Source organism: Eleginops maclovinus, chromosome 9 (assembly GCF_036324505.1).
Source record: "Eleginops maclovinus isolate JMC-PN-2008 ecotype Puerto Natales chromosome 9, JC_Emac_rtc_rv5, whole genome shotgun sequence".
Classification (NCBI taxonomy): Eukaryota; Metazoa; Chordata; class Actinopteri; order Perciformes; family Eleginopidae; genus Eleginops; species Eleginops maclovinus.
The window spans coordinates 3,165,794-3,184,619 of record NC_086357.1 but is presented as its reverse complement, the minus strand read 5'-3'; the positions used below and the strand labels follow the sequence as shown (position 1 = coordinate 3,184,619).

The 18,826-nt window shown below is 40.9% G+C and overlaps 2 protein-coding genes across 5 annotated transcripts; one reads left to right on the top strand and one right to left on the bottom strand.

Annotated features, from left to right (window-relative positions):
• The first annotated feature begins 9,727 nt into the window (after positions 1-9,727).
• LOC134869272 (glomulin-like) lies at positions 9,728-17,402 on the top strand. Of its 4 annotated transcripts, none has more exons than XM_063890771.1 (18): positions 9,728-9,952; positions 10,723-10,848; positions 11,733-11,843; positions 11,915-12,023; positions 12,778-13,027; positions 13,455-13,545; positions 13,630-13,796; positions 13,917-13,970; positions 14,055-14,085; positions 14,198-14,287; positions 14,820-14,861; positions 14,968-15,041; positions 15,412-15,496; positions 15,585-15,691; positions 15,896-15,959; positions 16,043-16,175; positions 16,256-16,350; positions 16,435-17,401. In XM_063890771.1, the coding sequence occupies exons 1-18, from the start codon at positions 9,878-9,880 to the stop codon at positions 16,528-16,530; spliced, it is 1,800 nt and encodes a 599-aa protein (XP_063746841.1). In that variant the 5' UTR covers positions 9,728-9,877; the 3' UTR covers positions 16,531-17,401. The 4 variants fall into 4 exon arrangements, with proteins under 4 accessions (XP_063746841.1, XP_063746842.1, XP_063746840.1 ...); XM_063890772.1 differs by having other exon boundaries at positions 15,582-15,691; positions 16,259-16,350; XM_063890770.1 differs by having other exon boundaries at positions 15,582-15,691; positions 16,435-17,400.
• On the bottom strand, positions 16,628-18,726 carry LOC134869273 (protein SPO16 homolog). Its single transcript, XM_063890774.1, has 5 exons — positions 18,587-18,726; positions 18,252-18,345; positions 17,200-17,371; positions 17,002-17,077; positions 16,628-16,890 (listed from the first exon to the last, which is right to left on the bottom strand). The coding sequence occupies exons 1-5, from the start codon at positions 18,650-18,652 to the stop codon at positions 16,783-16,785; spliced, it is 516 nt and encodes a 171-aa protein (XP_063746844.1). The 5' UTR covers positions 18,653-18,726; the 3' UTR covers positions 16,628-16,782.
• Positions 18,727-18,826: the final 100 nt, after the last annotated feature.

Here is an 18,826-nt window from a genome sequence, read left to right as displayed (position 1 = left end):
AAGATACTGTCAACAGCCATTCAAAAATAATACATTTTTGCCATGTTTTTAGGAATAAAATGGGGGATAAATCCGGCAATGAATCAAATATAAACAATCCTTCTGTGGAAAACATTTAGAACATGAAGAATATAGAGGAATACAACTGGAAAGTCTGATGTCTGTAAGTGCTGCTGAAGTGGAGATTTCTTGCTAAGAGTAAAACATTTAATTTGAGAAAGTGTCGTTTATAAAATGTATTGGGATACATTACCATGACACTACATAAATAGTAAATAGGGAGATAAGTGTGCTTATAGTTATCACCACGACATTTCCAATTGCATTTAGGACACATTTATAAACACACATTAGTAAAAATAGAGTAAGTAAAATAAATACCTACATTATTCTTAAAGAACACATGTTATGGAGGCGAAATAGCTAAACATTTCAATTTGACCTGTGCATGAGTGTCTGTGTCAAGTGATCACAAACTAAATAAAAATAATATAATAGAAGTATAAAGAATCTGCAAATACGTGACCTTCATAACAAGTAACGAAATAAAAGATTCCACATTTGTAAGTGTGTAAATTCAAAGAAGGTTCTGGTCAGATGACCTGAAGGGAGCTGTGAGTGGGCACAATGTGCCTGGAGACGTCTGTGGCAGGTGAAATAGAAATTCTAACACTTGACTGCACACTTAAACGGATAAAGGGAGTTTAGAAAAAAAGGCTAAAAGCCTCCATCACTTCTAAACAAGACATTGGTACCCCAAACACAGTGTGTCAGCATCTTTAAACACCGGAGAGAAGGGGAGATGACAGAATCGTTTTGACAGCCAGTTCACATGTAACATCTCCGATTCATCCACCTTGGGGAGTTGCTGGGCAGTTTTTCCCCGCTGCCGGGGGAAACGGGGCCTGTGTGTGATAGAAGAGTGGGCAGGGCTAAGCTTGTGCATCGTGCCACTTATTGATCAGAGTCAGACAGGGTGTCAGTCTCCACAGCCCAGAGATACAGCGGCCAAGCAGCATTTATCTATGTCTATTAAGGCGTCCGCTCTGTGTGTATTGATTGGGAACAACGCGACACTGGGAATTGTCATCAAAATGCCGATTTACAAAAGGCTGAGCAGGCGGTGGTGAAGTCTGCACGATCCAGGCAGTATGGATTTGTTGATGCAGTTCCCCAACGGTACTGGATAGCAGACAGATGCTGCAGCTCAGGAAACACTGAGGCGTCCAGCCGGGCCTTTGTCTCGCCCTGGGAGCTTTCACCTCACGGTACACGGGTACATAAAGCAGCTTTACGCCATGTTGATGGATGGGAAAAGGCTGGACGACATTACGGCAACATTCTCAGCCACAGCACAAACAAATGTTCACTAAACAGTGAAGAGGGGCCAGGCAGTTTTCCTTGTCGAGCTCAACATCTCCATACTCTTAGGTGTTTTTTAAGATTTCTTTCTTTACTATGGTGTTTTTAACCATCTTTTGCAAACATGCAAACCCCCCCAGCGGATTCCCTATAATCCTACATGCTAGAGAGTATCAACTTTTCTACTTAAGGTTGGATGTTGACTTCAGATAGTTCCACCGTAGCATCAAACAATGGAGAAATATCCACGGGTTTGTCCTGTCTGTCGCTCTCAACCTGTGGGCAAGTCTGGAGGAAGAGAAAACACGAGGTTAGAGTTCGGTCTGGTGAGCTGAGAAACGGCAAAAGACTAACAGGCCCCACGTTTGCATTGGCAAATGCCTATTGGATAATGAAGCTTTGGAGATCTCCGTAGGCTTTAGAGGGGCAGTCTCAAGGGATCAATAAGACTGTAAGATTGGTTATAACGGAAACATGGCTCACCCAGCGGATTACTGAGGATTAACTAAACACGGATTTTCTCAGAACACTTAAACATCATGTGCACATGTGACGGACAAGGAAAATCAGGGCAATACAATAGGAGATGATGGTTGATCTGCTTTCAATCAATAACAAATGGGGCCTCTGATTGGAATGTGTCTTCATGCATAACACATACAGCTTTTCATGATGATATGTGTGCCTTATACTTATGTGGTGCAGTGCTTCAAGTGTGGATTTTTACTACCAATGTAATATGTTTCAAGGACTGAATCACAATCCCTGGAGGATTATGTGAATCGACAGGACAAATCTGGACGTTTAAAACATTTATGTCCGTGCCGCTAGAAGCGTGGAACAGGGAGGGGCCTAACATGGCCCGTTTTTCCGAAAACTTCGGCCAGGCAGTGCCCGCAGCGGTGGAAAATAACTGGACCGGTTTACACTCCGGTTCCGGCATGGATATAAAGCGCCTCCCCCGCCCCCCTTCGGCAAGTCAGACCACATATCTCTTCTTTGCTCCCCGTTTACCGGCAGAGACTGAAGAGGGACCGACCTGTGACAAGGACAGTGCAGCGTTGGTCCGAGCAGTCTGACTCTGCTCTCCGCCACTGCTTTGGCATCACGGAGTGGTGTGTGTTTGAGGAGGACGATATAAACACACACACTGACGCGGTCATTTGCTACATCGGCAAATGCATCGATGACGTCGTGCCGCAGATTACTGTACGGACATTCCCAAATGAGAAGCCCTGGATAAACGGCGAGGTCCGAGCTAAACTTAAAGCACGGGCCATCGCGCACAGCGGCGGTGATTTGGATGAGTACAGGAATTCCAGGTATGCACTCCGGAGAGCTATTAGCAGTGCGAAAAGACAATACAGGGACAAGGTGGAGTCGAACTACAAGGGCTCCAACGCCAGAAATATGTGGTCTGGACTAAAAACAATAACAGACTACAAAAGGACAACGAGTGGTGCTGAGGAAGTGTCTGCATCTCTCCCAGATGAACTGAACACATTTTATGCACGCTTTGAGAAGCCCCCGGCTGTGGAGGCACAAAAGGCCCAGGATCCCTGCTCACTGGTTTTAACCAGTGCAGATGTGTGTAGATCTCTGAAAAGGATCAACGCACACAGGGCTCCAGGACCTGATGGCATCCCTGGCCGTGCTCTCAAGGTGTGTGCAGTTCAGCTGGCAGATGTGTTCACAGACATTTTCAATAGGTCACTGCTCCAGTCTGTAGTCCCCACATGTTTTAAAGAGTCCATCATTGTCCCTGTCCCCAAAAAGACAAAACCCATCTGCCTCAATGACTACCGCCCAGTTGCACTCACCTCCATCATCATGAAGTGCTTTGAGCGGTTAGTCAAAACTTTTATCACCTCCTCCCTCCCTGACTCACTGGACCCCCTGCAGTTTGCCTACAGAGCAAACAGGTCCACGGATGATGCCATCTCCCTCACCCTCCACACTGCCCTCTCCCACCTGGACCAGAGGAACACTTATGTGAGAATGCTGTTCATTGACTACAGTTCAGCATTCAACACCATTGTGCCCTCCAAGCTCATCATTAAGCTCAGGGACCTTGGGCTCAACAGCGCCCTCTGTGACTGGATCATGAGCTTCCTGACGGGCAGATCCCAGGCAGTGCGGATGGGGAACATCACATCCTCCACCTTGACCCTCAACACCGGAGCCCCTCAGGGTTGTGTGCTCAGCCCTCTCCTCTACTCCCTGTTCACGCACGACTGCGTGGCCACACACAGCTCCAACACCATCATCAAGTTTGCTGACGACACGACCGTCATCGGCCTGATCACAGACGGCGACGAGACGGCGTACAGAGAGGAGGTCAGAGCCCTGACATCTTGGTGCCAGGACAACAACCTCCATCTCAACGTCAGCAAAACAAAGGAGCTGATTGTGGACTACAGGAAGAGGCAGAGAGAGGCACACACACCCATCACCATCGACGGGACTCCTGTGGAGAGAGTCAGCAGCTTCAGGTTCCTCGGGGTAAACATCAGTGAGGACCTGACATGGACACATCACACCAGGGTCATATCCAAGACGGCTCGACAGCGGCTCTTCTTCCTCCGCAGGCTGCGGAAGTTCAACATGGACTCCAGGATACTCTGCAACTTCTACAGGTGCACCATCGAGAGTATCCTGACTGGCTGCATCACCGCCTGGTATGGCAGTTGCACCGCCCTCAACCGTAAGACTCTACAGAGGGTGGTGAAAACTGCTCAGCACATCACCAGGACGGAGCTGCCATCCATGGAGGACCTCTACACCCAGCGGTGTAGGAAGAAGGCCGGTAGGATATTAAAGGACCCCCATCACCCCAGCAACAATCTGTTCTGTCTGCTGCCGTCTGGCAGACGGTACCGCAGCATCCGGACCAAGACCACCAGACTCAGAGACAGTTTCATACCACAGGCTATAAGACTACTGAACTCCTGAGCTGTGTGAATGTCTACTCACATCTGTTTATAGTACACACATACATATATATTATACACATCTGCCATACATATCTGTTTATAGTACACATATCTATATATTGTACATATCTGCCATATACATCTGCTATACATAATATATGCATCTGTCCATACCTCCTCATTCAACAGTGTAAAGTATTTAAATACTTTCAATGTATTCCAAATATGTATATATTTCACATCCTCAAATCTTTATTGTTAATATTGTAAATATTCTTCTCTCTTTTTGCACTACTTTATTTATCTTTTGCACCATGCATGTTGAGTTGTTGGAGGAGCACGCGACATAAGATTTTCATTGCCAACATATACGCTGTATCTGCTGTGCATATGACAAATAAAACCTTGAAACCTTGAAACCTTGAAACCTAAACACACTCACACACTCAGACTACACCCGCGCAGCCCCTCCCTGCAATTGTTTGCTACAGGGGCAAAGCTTTTACAGAAAGGGGCCAAGGTCAAGATTTTCCCTTGTGAGACCACCATCTCCATTAGCTCTCAGTTCACTGGGGTATCTTTCCCCCTAAAGATATAAACATATTCTTCTACTAAACCTGGTTAAGATTAGCACCATCACTGAGAGAACAACAACTGAATTGACCCCCCCTCCACGAGGACTTTCCCTCTAACTTCTAGCCATGCAGAGACTGTAGTTCAAGTTTATTCTATGTAAGGTGTTAGGATGTCTGACTTCAGATTAGTGCTTCCACCCTGATAGCATTTTTCAAAACACAGATGATGAGTAATTATCACCAGCAGGCAGGCCTTTGTCCGTCTGTCTGCAGCAACTCTGTGGGCCCATCAGTATCTGAGAGAGGAGTATGAAAATAAAACTGCAGATGATAGAGTTCAGGTTTTTGAGCAACAACAAAGGCCAAAATTTGACCTGCAACAGACTAGCCCACTTTGCAATTGCCAAATGCCTTTTGCTAATGAAGCAGTTGTTGAGATCTGAGGCTGATTTAATAGGAAGGAGGCAGTCACTCAAAGAGTTTTGTCAAAAAAGTGCAACTATAGAGGGCCATTGGCATAAAGACATACATGTTCACACAGACAGGACTTTACTGAGAATATAACAAAAATAAACAAGGATTTGTGCAAAACATGAAACACTTAAACATCCGATCTGTGGACATCATGTGAGGATCTTAAGGAAAATCAGCTAATACAATATGATGCATTGTTGGTTGAATTAGTTATCAAATCAGATAACATAGAGGGGCTCTCTGATTCAGGAATGTGTTTACATGCATAACAACATTACAGCTTTTGATGATGATATGTGTGCTTAGTACTTGAATGTGGTGCAGTGCTTACAAAGTGTGGTATTTATTACTGAATCCCAAATGTAAACTATGAAACCTTTAAATGAATCACAAATCCCGTGGATTGAATAGTGAATCACAAGGCAAATCTGGACGTTATAAAAAATATCTTCAAATCAAGCTCACGTGCCCAGCTCAGAAAGCAGCAGGGACCCGAGGGAGGGGCCCTAAACATGGCAGTTTTTCTGGACAAGCATGGCAGGGCCAGGGGAGGTTCTGGGCAGACAGGAGAGCTGGCAGCAGACTGTGGATGGAGGCCTCTGGGGGAAGGGGGGGGGGGGGGGCGGGGGGGCAGCCTGGATAAATAGTTCACTTAGAACCTCTTGCTCTCTAAGAGGTCACCAAGGAAATATGGGATGGAAGGGGGAAATGTAGAGGCTGCATCGCTCTCATAGGATTGCTGCTGTTTGTACACTAGACTGCTCCATGAATAAATACTGCTCTATCTGCAGCAGCCCTGAAATGATACAGTCAATCCTTTTCCTCTCAATCCAATAACAATCGTATTCCACTGCTCTATTAGAATACATCCACAAATGATAAGTTACATCTAGGAAAACATAGAAAAGTACATTTTAAAATGATGAAACTACGATCCTAGCTCATCTACTGGAGCTAGGACTTTTACTTGAACCATCCAGCAAATTAAATATAAATGGAAATGTGATATCAGTGACCTGAGATACACGTATGCCTCTGAACACTGCCGACCGCTCCCCACATGCCTAGACAGAACACAGACTGTCATACAGTATCTGCACCTGCCCTGAAGAAGGCTCAGGATATTTATCCATGGAAATGGATACTTTGGATAGGCCTCCCTAATAAATGTACATACTACTATAAATTACAGGTATAATGCAGCAGATCGTGGGTCACATTTCACAGAGCAACATTTTATCTCTTGATACACGACAACAGATATACTACGAGAGAGTATAAGTGCAAGGCATAAGGGAAAACATTTAGCTTTCCATAACTGAAATAAGCGTTCATAAAAGATTCATAACTTCTGGAAATATTTATATTTTGGGGGATTGTTGCAAAAAAAATTGTTTATTGTATTGCATACACATAATTAATAATAATGAAACTATTACTATTGAAGATAAATATATAATTTATGATAAATAAACAACATTTCTTATAGAATTTATAATAAACATTATTTATAATTTATAATAATTATACAATTACTATTTATAATAACATTATTTATTATAAACCAATCATATTTGTCCACGCATAAAACACATAAAATATCCCTTTAAGCTCAATTTAGAATAGATTAAAAAATTGCAAATAATTTGCGATTAAACTCGAGTTAACGATGGACAACCAAGTGATTCATCGCAATTCAATATTTTGATCAATTGACAGCCCTAATAACATAATTTCAGGTCCTGCAGTATTTGTGCCAGGAACAATAAATAACAAAATAGAAGAGACTTTTTTTTTGTTGCATTGTTGGGAAAAGTTGAAATGTAGAGAATAAACTTGACATCATATCAACACCTCAGGGGAACATACTGAAATACTGACAAAACCCACAACAACAAAACATTCTACATAAACACAAATCTTCTCATTTCCCCCTTATGCCCTTAAGTACATACGACGTACTAGAGAAGGAAATAAAACATATTTACTGGTCTCAGAGATTAAGATTTGATATACATAAACATTGGGGCATCAGCATAGTTACAAACATATCTATACATGTGACGCTGCGCAGGTCATTCTGGATAATAGCACTTGTTCTGGATGAATCCCAGCCATATTTTCTCATTTTTCTTATTGACTACAGGATTTAGATACTTGGGTTATTCCATGTGATCAATTTCTGTCGTATCTTTTCTCTGTGGTCTTCCTTCATGGTTTGAAATGAGTGGGGCTTGTAAAATATGATATCACACACTTCTGAAGCAACGTCTGAATCTGTTGACTGGTGGGTTGCTTGATTCAAATATTTGGTCTAAATATCAGTGTATAAGAAACACTATAGAAATACTTGTATTGTCCTTTAAATGATATCTCTCCTTTGACTTCTACTTTAATATATCTAAATATACTTAAGTACAATTTCTGAACACTTAAGGTCTGTGTATGCATGAGGTCCTGGCTGTCGATTGACAGATGTGGCCCTCCAGACAAACAGTGCCCTCCTGAGTTTGAAAGTCATTACTGCCTTTTGTCACTCATCTGAGCATTTGGATTCTTTGTAAAATCAGCAAATTAAGATCCAATACAGATTGTACCAATACGATTGCCATAAAAGCGGAAATGATTAGATTTTATTCTGGCTTGTTTTCAGTGTTTTTAAGACTGTATATTTTCATCACAAATAATTCATTTTAGGCCGCAACGCTCATAAGATGTTGTTGCAGTCAAAACTGAGCGGTCCGTTCTGCACATGGCTGCTTATCAAGGGAATCATTTAAATATCATAAAATCATTTCAGAGAGAAACTTTGTTCTTGACCTTTGAATCAGTGTAATCTTTGTTTTAAACTCAAGGCTGACTCACTAGCTTTTCTCTGGAGCTTTCAAAAGCCTTTCTCAGAGGACAGAGCTGGCTGTGGAAAGTCAATGAGCAAAATTGTATTAAAAATCTGTTGTATTTTATTTTCTCTCCAGCATTTAGCCTACAAAGTATTAATTAAATTGCTGTTTTAGATGATCTGCTGTATATCAGAAATAAAACAACATATATAAATATTATCAACACCAGTGATAGACGTTATTTACTCTCGTATTTCCTGTACCTGTGATCCACTGTCGAAACACAACCTCATCAGCCAGCAATTAGGAATGACAAAATCAGGGACAAACATGGAGAGAGCAGCAGTGTGTTCTGTGTTTGCTCGGTGGCTTTTGTCTAAGGCTTTCATCACACAGCAATACAGAGAGCAAACCTGAGCGGCAGATGTCGGCTAAATCCGACCGATCAAACACGTTTCTCTGCCTATTCATGTTAAATCAGGACATGAGCTGCTTCTTTACTGAAGCTGCAGCAGGAAGTCTGTGATTGTACTTCTATTATATGACACGCACACGCACGCACACACACACACACACACACACACACACACACACACACACACACACACACACACAGACACACACACACACACAGACACACACACACACACACACACACACACACACACACAAACGCTGCAGGGGAAAAGATGATCCAAGCCTTTGAAGCCTTTGTGCTTAGAGGAACAATATGTTGTCATTACACAATCATGGAGAGGCATTCCTAATCCTGTTCTGTACAACAGGCCTTTCCATTTAATTAGGAGGGAAAGTTGGCACAGGTGGATTCATTTGTCTAACTTACTGTCAAATCACAACGCGGCTCAGATCCCTGCTGATCATGTTGTCGAGGCAAAACGTGTCTTCTGTCAGAAAGTCTTATTCAACTTCTGCCAGTCTATTAGGTACACTTTTTAAAGAGGACTTATCCAAATGTTCAGGTGTATATCAGTATGTAGTGTCTCTCCTGGGACATGTCTCCATGCTTTAATGTTCAGAAAGCTCTTTATTGTCTCTCATACTGCCTGTGCTGCAGCACCTCTTTTCACCCTCTGTCTGAAACCAGAGCCCAGTCTGCTCTGATTGGCCAACTGCTAAGAGATATCCTGCTCCTTAGCCTGTCACGTACAATATGTTGGAGCGCTAGCCAATAGAAGCCTTTGCAGATCATTCACATGCACAAACACCTATATAACTAACTACAGGAAAGGGAAAACCCCCCAGAAAAACATAAAACATGTTTATTTTCACAAATCTCTCAAACTGCTTTTATGTGTTTTGTGGCATAAACACATTATTTCAGTTAGTGGGTGTGTAATTGACACATATAATGGAATTTCATTGGATTACAAAACTATTCATAGAGGGTTGTCATTTATTCGGGGTCTTTATCATATCTTTATTTTGTAAACAGGACTGAAAGTGCTATTGGACTAGATCCTTCCAGACAGTTCCAGGTTTTCTGTCACTACAAGCGCTCTGGTTTAATCCTATTACACGTCAAGCACAAAGGGAGATAAGAGGTTTATGTTTGGGCTCCTTACAAACTGAATCTCTCTCCCTCGAGACACGGGAGCTACACATTCAGCCATTTTGAAATTGGTACCCCGATAGCTACAAAAGTGTCTAGAGTTGATATAAAGACGTATTGATAATGGGATTGCCTACGAGGGATGAGGAAACTCTGATAGTGAATGAAGATGAGGTGAATGACATCATCCAGAGATGGGTAAGTCTATAGTTTTCTATCACTGTAACACAGTTCAGCTGAGGCAATCACAATATCAGGTATCATGGTGATGTGTGACCATCAAGTGAGGGGAACTTTGGAAATGAGCAGAAATCCACCATATAACACTAATATTGCTGGTGGTCTGGACTGTAATTCATGGCATCCTACTGTCTGACGTATCTGCAGTGGTTGAAGAAGTATTCAGATCTACTCAAGGCACTAACACCACACATTAAAATGCATTTTGAACTCTTAATAAATTCACTTTTCACTATGGATTAAGATGCAGATTAATTTCTTTATCCAATTATTGAGCTCTGGTTTAAACTCTGAAAATAATGAGAAATGCCGTCAAAATTATTATTTGTTTTCTAAAATAATAATTTATATGATTAAAGTAACTAAAAGGAAAATATAAAAATGACAATATAGAAGATGGAAATATTAAATGTGCTTTTTAATTGACAAATAATTATCAGAAAAGCTGCTCTTATATATATATATTGTAATATAACTCTTGATATATTTTTTTGTGCAAAATCTTATTAATAAAGTAAGTAGAATCTAAAGGTTTCAAAAGATGTAGAAAATGTCAAATCACAATATTTTGGAGTAGAACTTACTCCTTTAAATGTAATAAGTAACACTCAACCTTTGCCTATCTAAATATATATGTTTAAATGTCAGTAAAATAATCTGGTTTAGTACATATTTGTTTCTCATGGTTTTTCAGCTGTCTTTGTTGATTACTAACAATTGCTATTTAGCGAAATACTCCAGAAGAAAAGTTGAAGCCAGAGGATTATCAGCAGTTCAAGAATTTTGGATCCGTCTGTCTCACTGAGGGGGACGGTGCACAACTTCTGAAATTCCTTCAGGATGAGGAAAACCGGGTATTTCTCCTCCACCACCACATACACAGATCTGCTCCTTCCTGTAGTACCACTCACACCTCTCACATATGAAGTGACAGTGACATTCAGTGTTAATCTGTCATACAGCACTAAAAGCACACACGCATCACACCGCAGCCTCCTGAGCAACAACACACACACGGAGCTACTGAAGCGGACAGCAGCTAAGCTTTGCTGAACATTACCGTGCAGACACTGCTCTGTGCCTGCTGGCCTCCTGACCTGGAGGTGCAGGGAGGAAACAAGCAGATATTCAGTCAGATTTCTCGCTCCACTGATAACCATCTTCAATAAGTGCCCTTGGGTTGTCCCATCTCTCCACGCTTCATGCATGTTGTGTGCAGCGTTCTTTTAGAAGCATGTGTCATTTCTAACGGCGTCCTCTTTCGGAGCCTGGAACAATCTCAAGGGGTTCAAATGATTGATTACCAAATGAGAAATCCCTGGCTGTAGACATGGACATATAGAATACAACTTGGAGTGTGGTGCCGAAGCACCTTTCAATATAAACTGCATGTCAGTGATGTAGTATATCTGGCTCTAGGTTTGTTTTCAGCCTCTAAAATGTAAACCTAACTAGGTTCGGTTAAAATATTTTTAGTTGCTATGTTATTTATGAATTGCTTGTGTAACCTCAAGTCTTTAAGTCTCTGCACACCAGTTCAGCTGACATGCAAAACCTATGAACATTTAGTGTGCCTGTTATTAAATATGTGACAATTTAATCATTTCTTAACTTCTGTTAAGATGTTAACATTTTCATTTGTATCTTCATTCTTTCTAGACAATTTTGAGGATATTATTTGGAAATTAGTTTAGCGCTTCCATTAAAGAATAATGATTGTTTTTTCTTGCACTTGTAGGACATAGTGAAGTCTATGGGTTGCGTTCTTATGACCCCTCTTGTAAAGGAGGTGGTTAAAAAAGGGAAGAGTCTAGATCACTGTCAGGCTTCCATCACGCACCTGACCATGGTATGTACATGAATTCATCTACACAATGACACGCACTATACGTTCGGTTTAACGTCTGCTCTGGTTTTTAGACTTGCAGCCCGGATGAACTCATGCACAGCTTGCTGGAACTGATTGAAAACACTGATCCAGGGGACATTTCTGAGACCATATTGACTCTACTTCCACATCTTCAAACAGGTAACACAAGTCTAATGAGAAGCCTAGCACTAACACATACTGAACCCTGAAAGAAATAAAACAGGAAGTAGCCATAGAGAGAAAAAAAGCACATCTTGTGCGCACAAATGCAACAAATCTTGGACCTGATTTATTAAAATAAACACTACAGTAACACTTTCAATTTGACAAAATATGACGCCTGTTAAAAAAAGAGTTGTGTCCTACCACAATATTCAGCCAATAATCTACAATGATAAAATACACTAACTTACACTGGCTCTGATGTGTCCAAAGACACAAGGACAGATAGAATAAAGGCCTCAACTCTTAAAAATGTATGACACAAGGGACTTTATATCTTATGTCAAATGTATTGTAGCTAATCATTGACATTTCATAGGCTTTAAAACGTTTTTAGAGAGGCACATTTTTGTAAGTGTATTGAACAACAAAATAGTCATGGTAACACTATAATCATGCAGCTTAATGCAGGAGTCTCAGGTGCCAGTTCATTAGGAGAGATGATTCTGTTATTAGCCTACCCACATGGATTTATGTGACCAAAATAATAGAAACACCTGAAACACCATAATGCAATACAACTCAACAGCAGCCTGCAAAATGACCCAAGCCAAATTTCAACAAAACCAAACATTATAACTATCATGTAGTTTTGCCTGTTATAGTAAGGAGTACACATGTTGTCTTGTGATGTCTTCATGGAGTATGGCTCCCCCTGCTGTACATCAATGCAAACATTATCCTCTTGTAGTGCTGCTGTCGCTGGATGACAGAAAGGCAGCCAGGTTGGGCTGTGCTCTCAGCGCCCTGCAGCAGCAGCTGTCCCGCCTGCCTGTGCCGTACAGCCGGCAGCAGGAGGAGGAGGACGAGTACGGTCTGTGTCGCTGCTACAACGCCCTGGCTGACTTCACAAAGCCTTTCGTAGAGGAGGTGAAAAGGAACAATGGCAGCTCCGTCACCACCTCCGAGGATGAAGAGCTAAGGACTGAGCTTCTCAAATTGTACGTTCTAGTCTCAAAGTTAAAATGTTATGTTTCAAATGTGCAAGTTTGGCATTATTTAAATATCGGCCAAAGCAGAGATTTAAAGTCATTTCTGGCTTAGAGTTTTAGAAGAAAAGCGTAAAGTATTGTTGGGAGCTCACCATTACGTTTCCCCTTTTTTAAAGGACAAGTTTTCTGAAATGTTGTGATTGGCATTATCTAATGCTAACTTTCGATGAATTTAGGAGAAATTTACAGACACAATAGAAAAAGTTAGTACAAATAAAAACTTAAATATGTATTTTAGACAAAAGCAAAATAGCCCAAACACTCACATTTGACCAGTGCATTGAAACAACTACATTTTTGCCTATAGTGTCTCACGCTAAAAATACAAATGTAGGAGTATCAGCAAAATGAAACCACTGTTAATGCCTCTCTGCAGCTGCATGAGGAGCTTGAGGGAGCCTTTGCTTGAGGCTGAACTGAACAGAGACAGAAAATCGTCGCTGTGGCTCTTTGCAACAGAGATAATGGTAAGAGCAGGGTTTGTTTTTAATCAATGGGAAAGCAGTCAAACTCTGAATTTCCTAAATTAAAGTCACTGTGCATCACTGCAGTTCACACTACCAGCAATCCAAGAGTCTCTATCAGAGCTCCTGCTCTTCAGCCCTCTGAAGAGAAGCCTCCAGACGGACAGCAGTGAGTCCAAGGAGTCCAGAGCGTGTCTGGCTTATCTCCTGTTCGTCCAGCTCATCACCATCGACAGCTTTCCAGCAGTATTCAGGTAAGACACTGAAAAGTCATATATGTGTTCGCACTGATGATGCATTCACTGACCAAGAAGCCTGTCCATTTTTACTGTCCGGTGACAAACTATTTACACTGTGTTTTCCTGCTGTTCCAGTCCTGTATTTGTTCTCCAATGCAACATGGAATACATCAATCAACTACTCAGCAGGTAAGCTGTATGACCTGAATGTAGTAATGTTATTCAACTAGTTATTTTATATAATCTGTAATCTGTATCTTGTTTCATTGATAGCAAAAAGGAATCCCACGTGCTCAAAGGACTGGTAAGGCCACAACAACATGCAGAAAAAGTCTTAGAGGTGTAATAAGACAAAGTAGAAAAGTAGAAATCTAAGGTTGTCTTTAACACGGGCTTAACTGTGTATCTTCACTCAGGCACTGTATGAGAAGAGCTTGGAAAATGTGCAGGACAACAGCCTTCCGGTGAGCCTACAGGATCTGAAGAGCTTCTATAGCGCCCCACAGGTACGACAAGCAGCCTCTGGGTTCACTCTGAGCAGGTTTTCTGCGGGGGTGTTCCGATTTTCACTGGTTGAGCATACTGACATATTTGATCAGTTGTAGGATTGTGCTTAGACATTGCAAAGAAACTTATAATAGTGAATAATTGATTTGATTAAACAAGGCAAGTTGGCATCCTTGTGTAGCTGACTCAAACTCAAAGGTAAAATACTAAATATTAAAACATCCAGACCAGGGTTATATATTTTCTCGAGTTGTGTACTTACGTTATGCCAAACGTTTCAAACCATTTTCAATCACGGAGAAATCCCTGAGCTTAAATAATGTACGGCCTGTTTCCTTCAGTCGCCTGCAAACACTTCGTATCCTCAGAGCATCATTCAGCTAAATCGCTTTAAACATACATTTTATTTGACTTCACAACACTCTTTTGTTTGTGTTTTAATATAAAGACTCTAGTGGAAGAAATAACATATGGTGTGTTTAATCAACTCTTTGGGTACTTTGGACCGATCATTGACTTTGCAATTCACAGAACCTGCGGCAAGTTTTAACCGACTGCCCGATGCAGAATCTGGTGAGTAAACAACAATGCCTGATAATGATTTCATTGTATATCTGTGGTACTGTAAAACATAATAACCTGGTTACTGTTCTTTTTTGTGTGATCACTGCTTCCCCAGAGAGAAACAGGACTACAGGTTTTACAACTCTTTATCGATAAATTGGACTCTGAATCAAAGCACAAGTTCTTCAGGTAGAGAATCGCTAGAGAAGGAACAGTATGATGAATGTGTCAGTAGCACATACCCTACTGTAAAATAAATGACTAAATGCATCATCTAATACTAAATATCCACATTGTTGATGATTTCACACTATTTCTTTGGATACAATTGTAGTTGTTCACCCATTAGTGATCTGATGTATACAGGTTTTGTAGTTTTAAATCAATGTCACACTTGTTCACCAGTGTCAAACTACAGTTTATGTACCTCAATTTTAGAGAAGAAATTGGATTTATGTTGTATTTTTTCTTTGCAGTGTTCCTTTAGTATTTTCTGCAGATACAGCTCATCTTATACTAATCTGATGTCCGTTAACAAACGTTATGTTTTCTGTTGCAGGTGCATGCTGAAAACCAGCCACCATGCAGGAGTGGAGAGTTACATAGTGAAGAACATCAGGAATCAGCTGGAATTTTCTATGAAGGTAAGATAAACGAAGGCTCTCAAACCTAAAGCAATGTTTCAGCTGGTGACATTTAAAAGTGTTAAATCTGTTAACTCTCCTCCAGCAGGGTAGTGCCAACAAATGGTTCCTTGGGGAGGAGTTACTGCCGCTGTTGGGACTGGTGTTGTCTTTGCCACAAGGGGCTGAGACAGATTTGCTTAACAATATGGACAAGTGAGTAATAGTGAATAGTTTAAAATATAGGCAGATCTGTTTATGTTTTAATTCAGATTATAGGCATAATTCTTGACACAATTACTTTTGGATTTGATGACGTCTCAGACATTTGGCTTTCTTAAAGAGATCGAAAGACAGAGGCCTGTAATTGTGAGAACTGGTACACATAAAGCAGACTCCTGTCCTGTTTTTTTAATCTAGGATAATGGAGAGTCTGAATCTCCTACGCTACCTACTGATCAGGGATAAAGACCTGAGGAGCACTGTAAGTCAGTCTAATGTATTACTTTGACTGCGCTCCTGCCTGGTAAATGCACAAAGCTGAGACTGCTCTCCTCCTCCCTTCAGATTGTGTGGGAAGAGCTGTGCAGGATCAAAGACGAATACCTGAAAATGCTGCGTGTGTGCATCAGCATATCAAGAGGATATTATGCTGCCGAACTGAAGGCACTGCGGCAGGATCAAAAGATAAAAGCGAGAGGTATAGCTCCTAATCTCTGTAACAAAATGACATTGAAATAACCTTGCATAGAAGGTGAATTTCTCTATTTTCCTCCCCAGAAGCCAGAGGTGCTGCCAGATCCTGCAGATTAGTCAAAAGCATAACGGTGAAAAATGAGAAAACGTCAAATATGTCCCCAGAGGTCCAGCACCAGGTACAGAAACAGTCTTTCCTATTAATAATATTTTTTATTTTAACCTTGGAGGGCAAGCAATCTGACTATTCTCATGTGTCATAGGTGTTGCAGAGTGCTTTGGTGACATTTGACCTGATGGAGAGTCTTATATTCCGCATTGAAGAGATTACAGATGAAAAGCAGAAGACCCAAAGCTAAATTAAGGTGAAGTGTCACCTCTGACTGCTGGGATAACTCCATACAGTTTCATTTGAATGTGCTCTGCTTGACCAATACAAAAAAAACATTCCATTGAATAAAGTTATTCTCTTTTTTACGTCAATGTTTTTTTTTAATAGAACAAACTGTGATACACGTGTATTTTAAATGTACAAGGCTTGTACTGCTTAGCAACTAATAAAACAACACAGGTGTTAAGTGTGTGAAAAAATGCTGAATCATCTGCCGAGCTCATAGAATGTCTCTCAGCATCTCCCACACAGGACTGTTCTCAACGATGTGAGCCCGAGCCAGAGACATCCGGTCACGGATACTGTCTACATGGGGCTTACTGGTGGCCTGCAGACAAATGAGCCTTGGCTTACTTCAAATATCCCAAGGCAGCAACAGCTTGTCTAAGCTTTAATGTAAATGTACCAAATAACTGTTGTGTGCTGCCTCTGTCTTTACCTTGGCAATGGTCAACATTCCTTTGACGATCTCAGCACTGTTTCGCACAGGCAGGATCCTGAGTTTGCCAGAAAATCTGAAAGAGAAGCAAATAATGTAGATGTCAGAATCTCAATGCCTATGTCACCAGCTACATAAATGCCAGCCAAGCACAACAAGGGGGTTGCAACTTGGGAAAGACATTACACAGCTATTTACCTGTGTTGAAGCACTGACAATATTTCCAATTCCTTCTTCCCATTAAAGGGGGCATATAGAAGAAGAAAGCTGTTCCGGTGTACTTGCACAAACATCTTTATCCTCTCAATGAGTCCAGATTCCTCAAAATGCTCCAAGGGGTTTTGAGGGTCAAGCAACAGAAAGGCAGTACCTACAACACGTGAATGTTAACTTTATTAAACTAAACAAAACATGTTTACTGTGAGTCCTTTACCATTACAAATTATAAAGAATATTTGTGGTTGTTTTTCCCCAAGTCCAGCCTGTCTAGTACTAGCAACTGTGTTATCAACAATAATGATAATAATAATAATAATAATAATAATAATAATAATAATAATAATAATAAATCTTATTTAAAGGGCGCCTCTCAAGATACTCAAAAAACACTTTACAGAGTAAAAATTAAATTATAAACGCAAACTTAACAGAGGTGGGAGAAGTACTCTTGTACTAGATAGATCTTGTACTTGAGTAAAGTAGAAGTACCAGAGTGTAGGAATACTCTGTCACAGTAAAAGTATTCTAAATGTTCCTCCAGTGAAAGTAGAAAGTACTCTCATCTAAATGTACTTAAAGTAGCGACAGTAAAAGTAGTCATTGTTTGATCGGTCCATTTCTGAATAATATCTCTGATATGTTTTATAATTATTGATCATTAAAGTGTTCTCAGAGCTGGTAAAGGTGCAGCTAGTTTGAATGGCTTTGTATACTGCAGGGTAGCTGCTGGATTTACTGCAGGTGAACTAAAGTCTTAAGTGTGTGTCATTTAGTTTCACATTAATCCAAATCTGTAAAGTACAGTAGTAAAAGTAAAAGTACATGATTTCCCTCTGTATTGTATCGGGGAGGAATTACAAAAAAAATGGTACTGAAGTACAGTACTGGTTACTTTACACCACTAAATCTCAATATTCTATAACGATACTGGGTTTGATAGTGTAAGGTAAGTGTATTAAAGGGCTTTTATAGGATTGGTTCCATAGATAATGGGGTTATCTAACCAACAGCAGAAATGACAGCAGGTTTACCTGACAGAGGGAAGATAAAGGCTCCGGACTCAACCCCGTCTGAAAACCTGATTCGGTGCTGCTGAGCGCTGAGCAGCCTGCTTGTGTCATGGCTCTGGTGAAACAAATATAGGTAATTGCATACATGTCTTTCTTGTTTTTAAAAGCCAGACAAAGTTAAATGAATTACATTTCAACAAATGTTAACTTAACCAACACTTGGTGTTTTGTGTAATGTGGCACTGTTATGCTAGCTAGATAGCTAGCAAACCCATATTCTTTCCTTTATCTATTTAACCAATATCTGACACTAAAGTGTAAATGTTTCGCTACTCAGGAGTTATCCCCTCACTTACCTGAAGTGAAGTGCTGACAATAATCGTGGTTTTCCACTGAGGAGTTGTTGCTGTGTGTGTTGCCATTACCCCACTCGTCTTTTCTGGCTCGGTTGAATGTCCTCGCGGTCCATTCGCACGAGACGGGCGCAGTATCCATAGACTGTATGGCAGTGTATTAAACACAGCACGAGCGGCAGTTTTGTCATGCTAACAGAAAAGGCGCTGCGGCACTATTTAAAAACCTTTCTTTTACGTTTT

Coding starts and splice junctions, on each gene's coding strand:
- LOC134869272 (XM_063890770.1), top strand. CDS start 9,878: ATGGGATTGCCTACGAGGGATGAGGAAACTCTGATAGTGAATGAAGAT. Junction 14,288..14,819: donor GCTTCTATAGCGCCCCACAG/GTACGACAAGCA, acceptor TGCAATTCACAG/AACCTGCGGCAAGTTTTAAC. Junction 14,862..14,967: donor ACTGCCCGATGCAGAATCTG/GTGAGTAAACAA, acceptor CTGCTTCCCCAG/AGAGAAACAGGACTACAGGT.
- LOC134869273 (XM_063890774.1), bottom strand. CDS start 18,652: ATGGCAACACACACAGCAACAACTCCTCAGTGGAAAACCACGATTATT. Junction 17,372..18,251: donor CTTTATCTTCCCTCTGTCAG/GTAAACCTGCTG, acceptor CACGTGTTGTAG/GTACTGCCTTTCTGTTGCTT. Junction 17,078..17,199: donor TTGTCAGTGCTTCAACACAG/GTAAATAGCTGT, acceptor CTTCTCTTTCAG/ATTTTCTGGCAAACTCAGGA.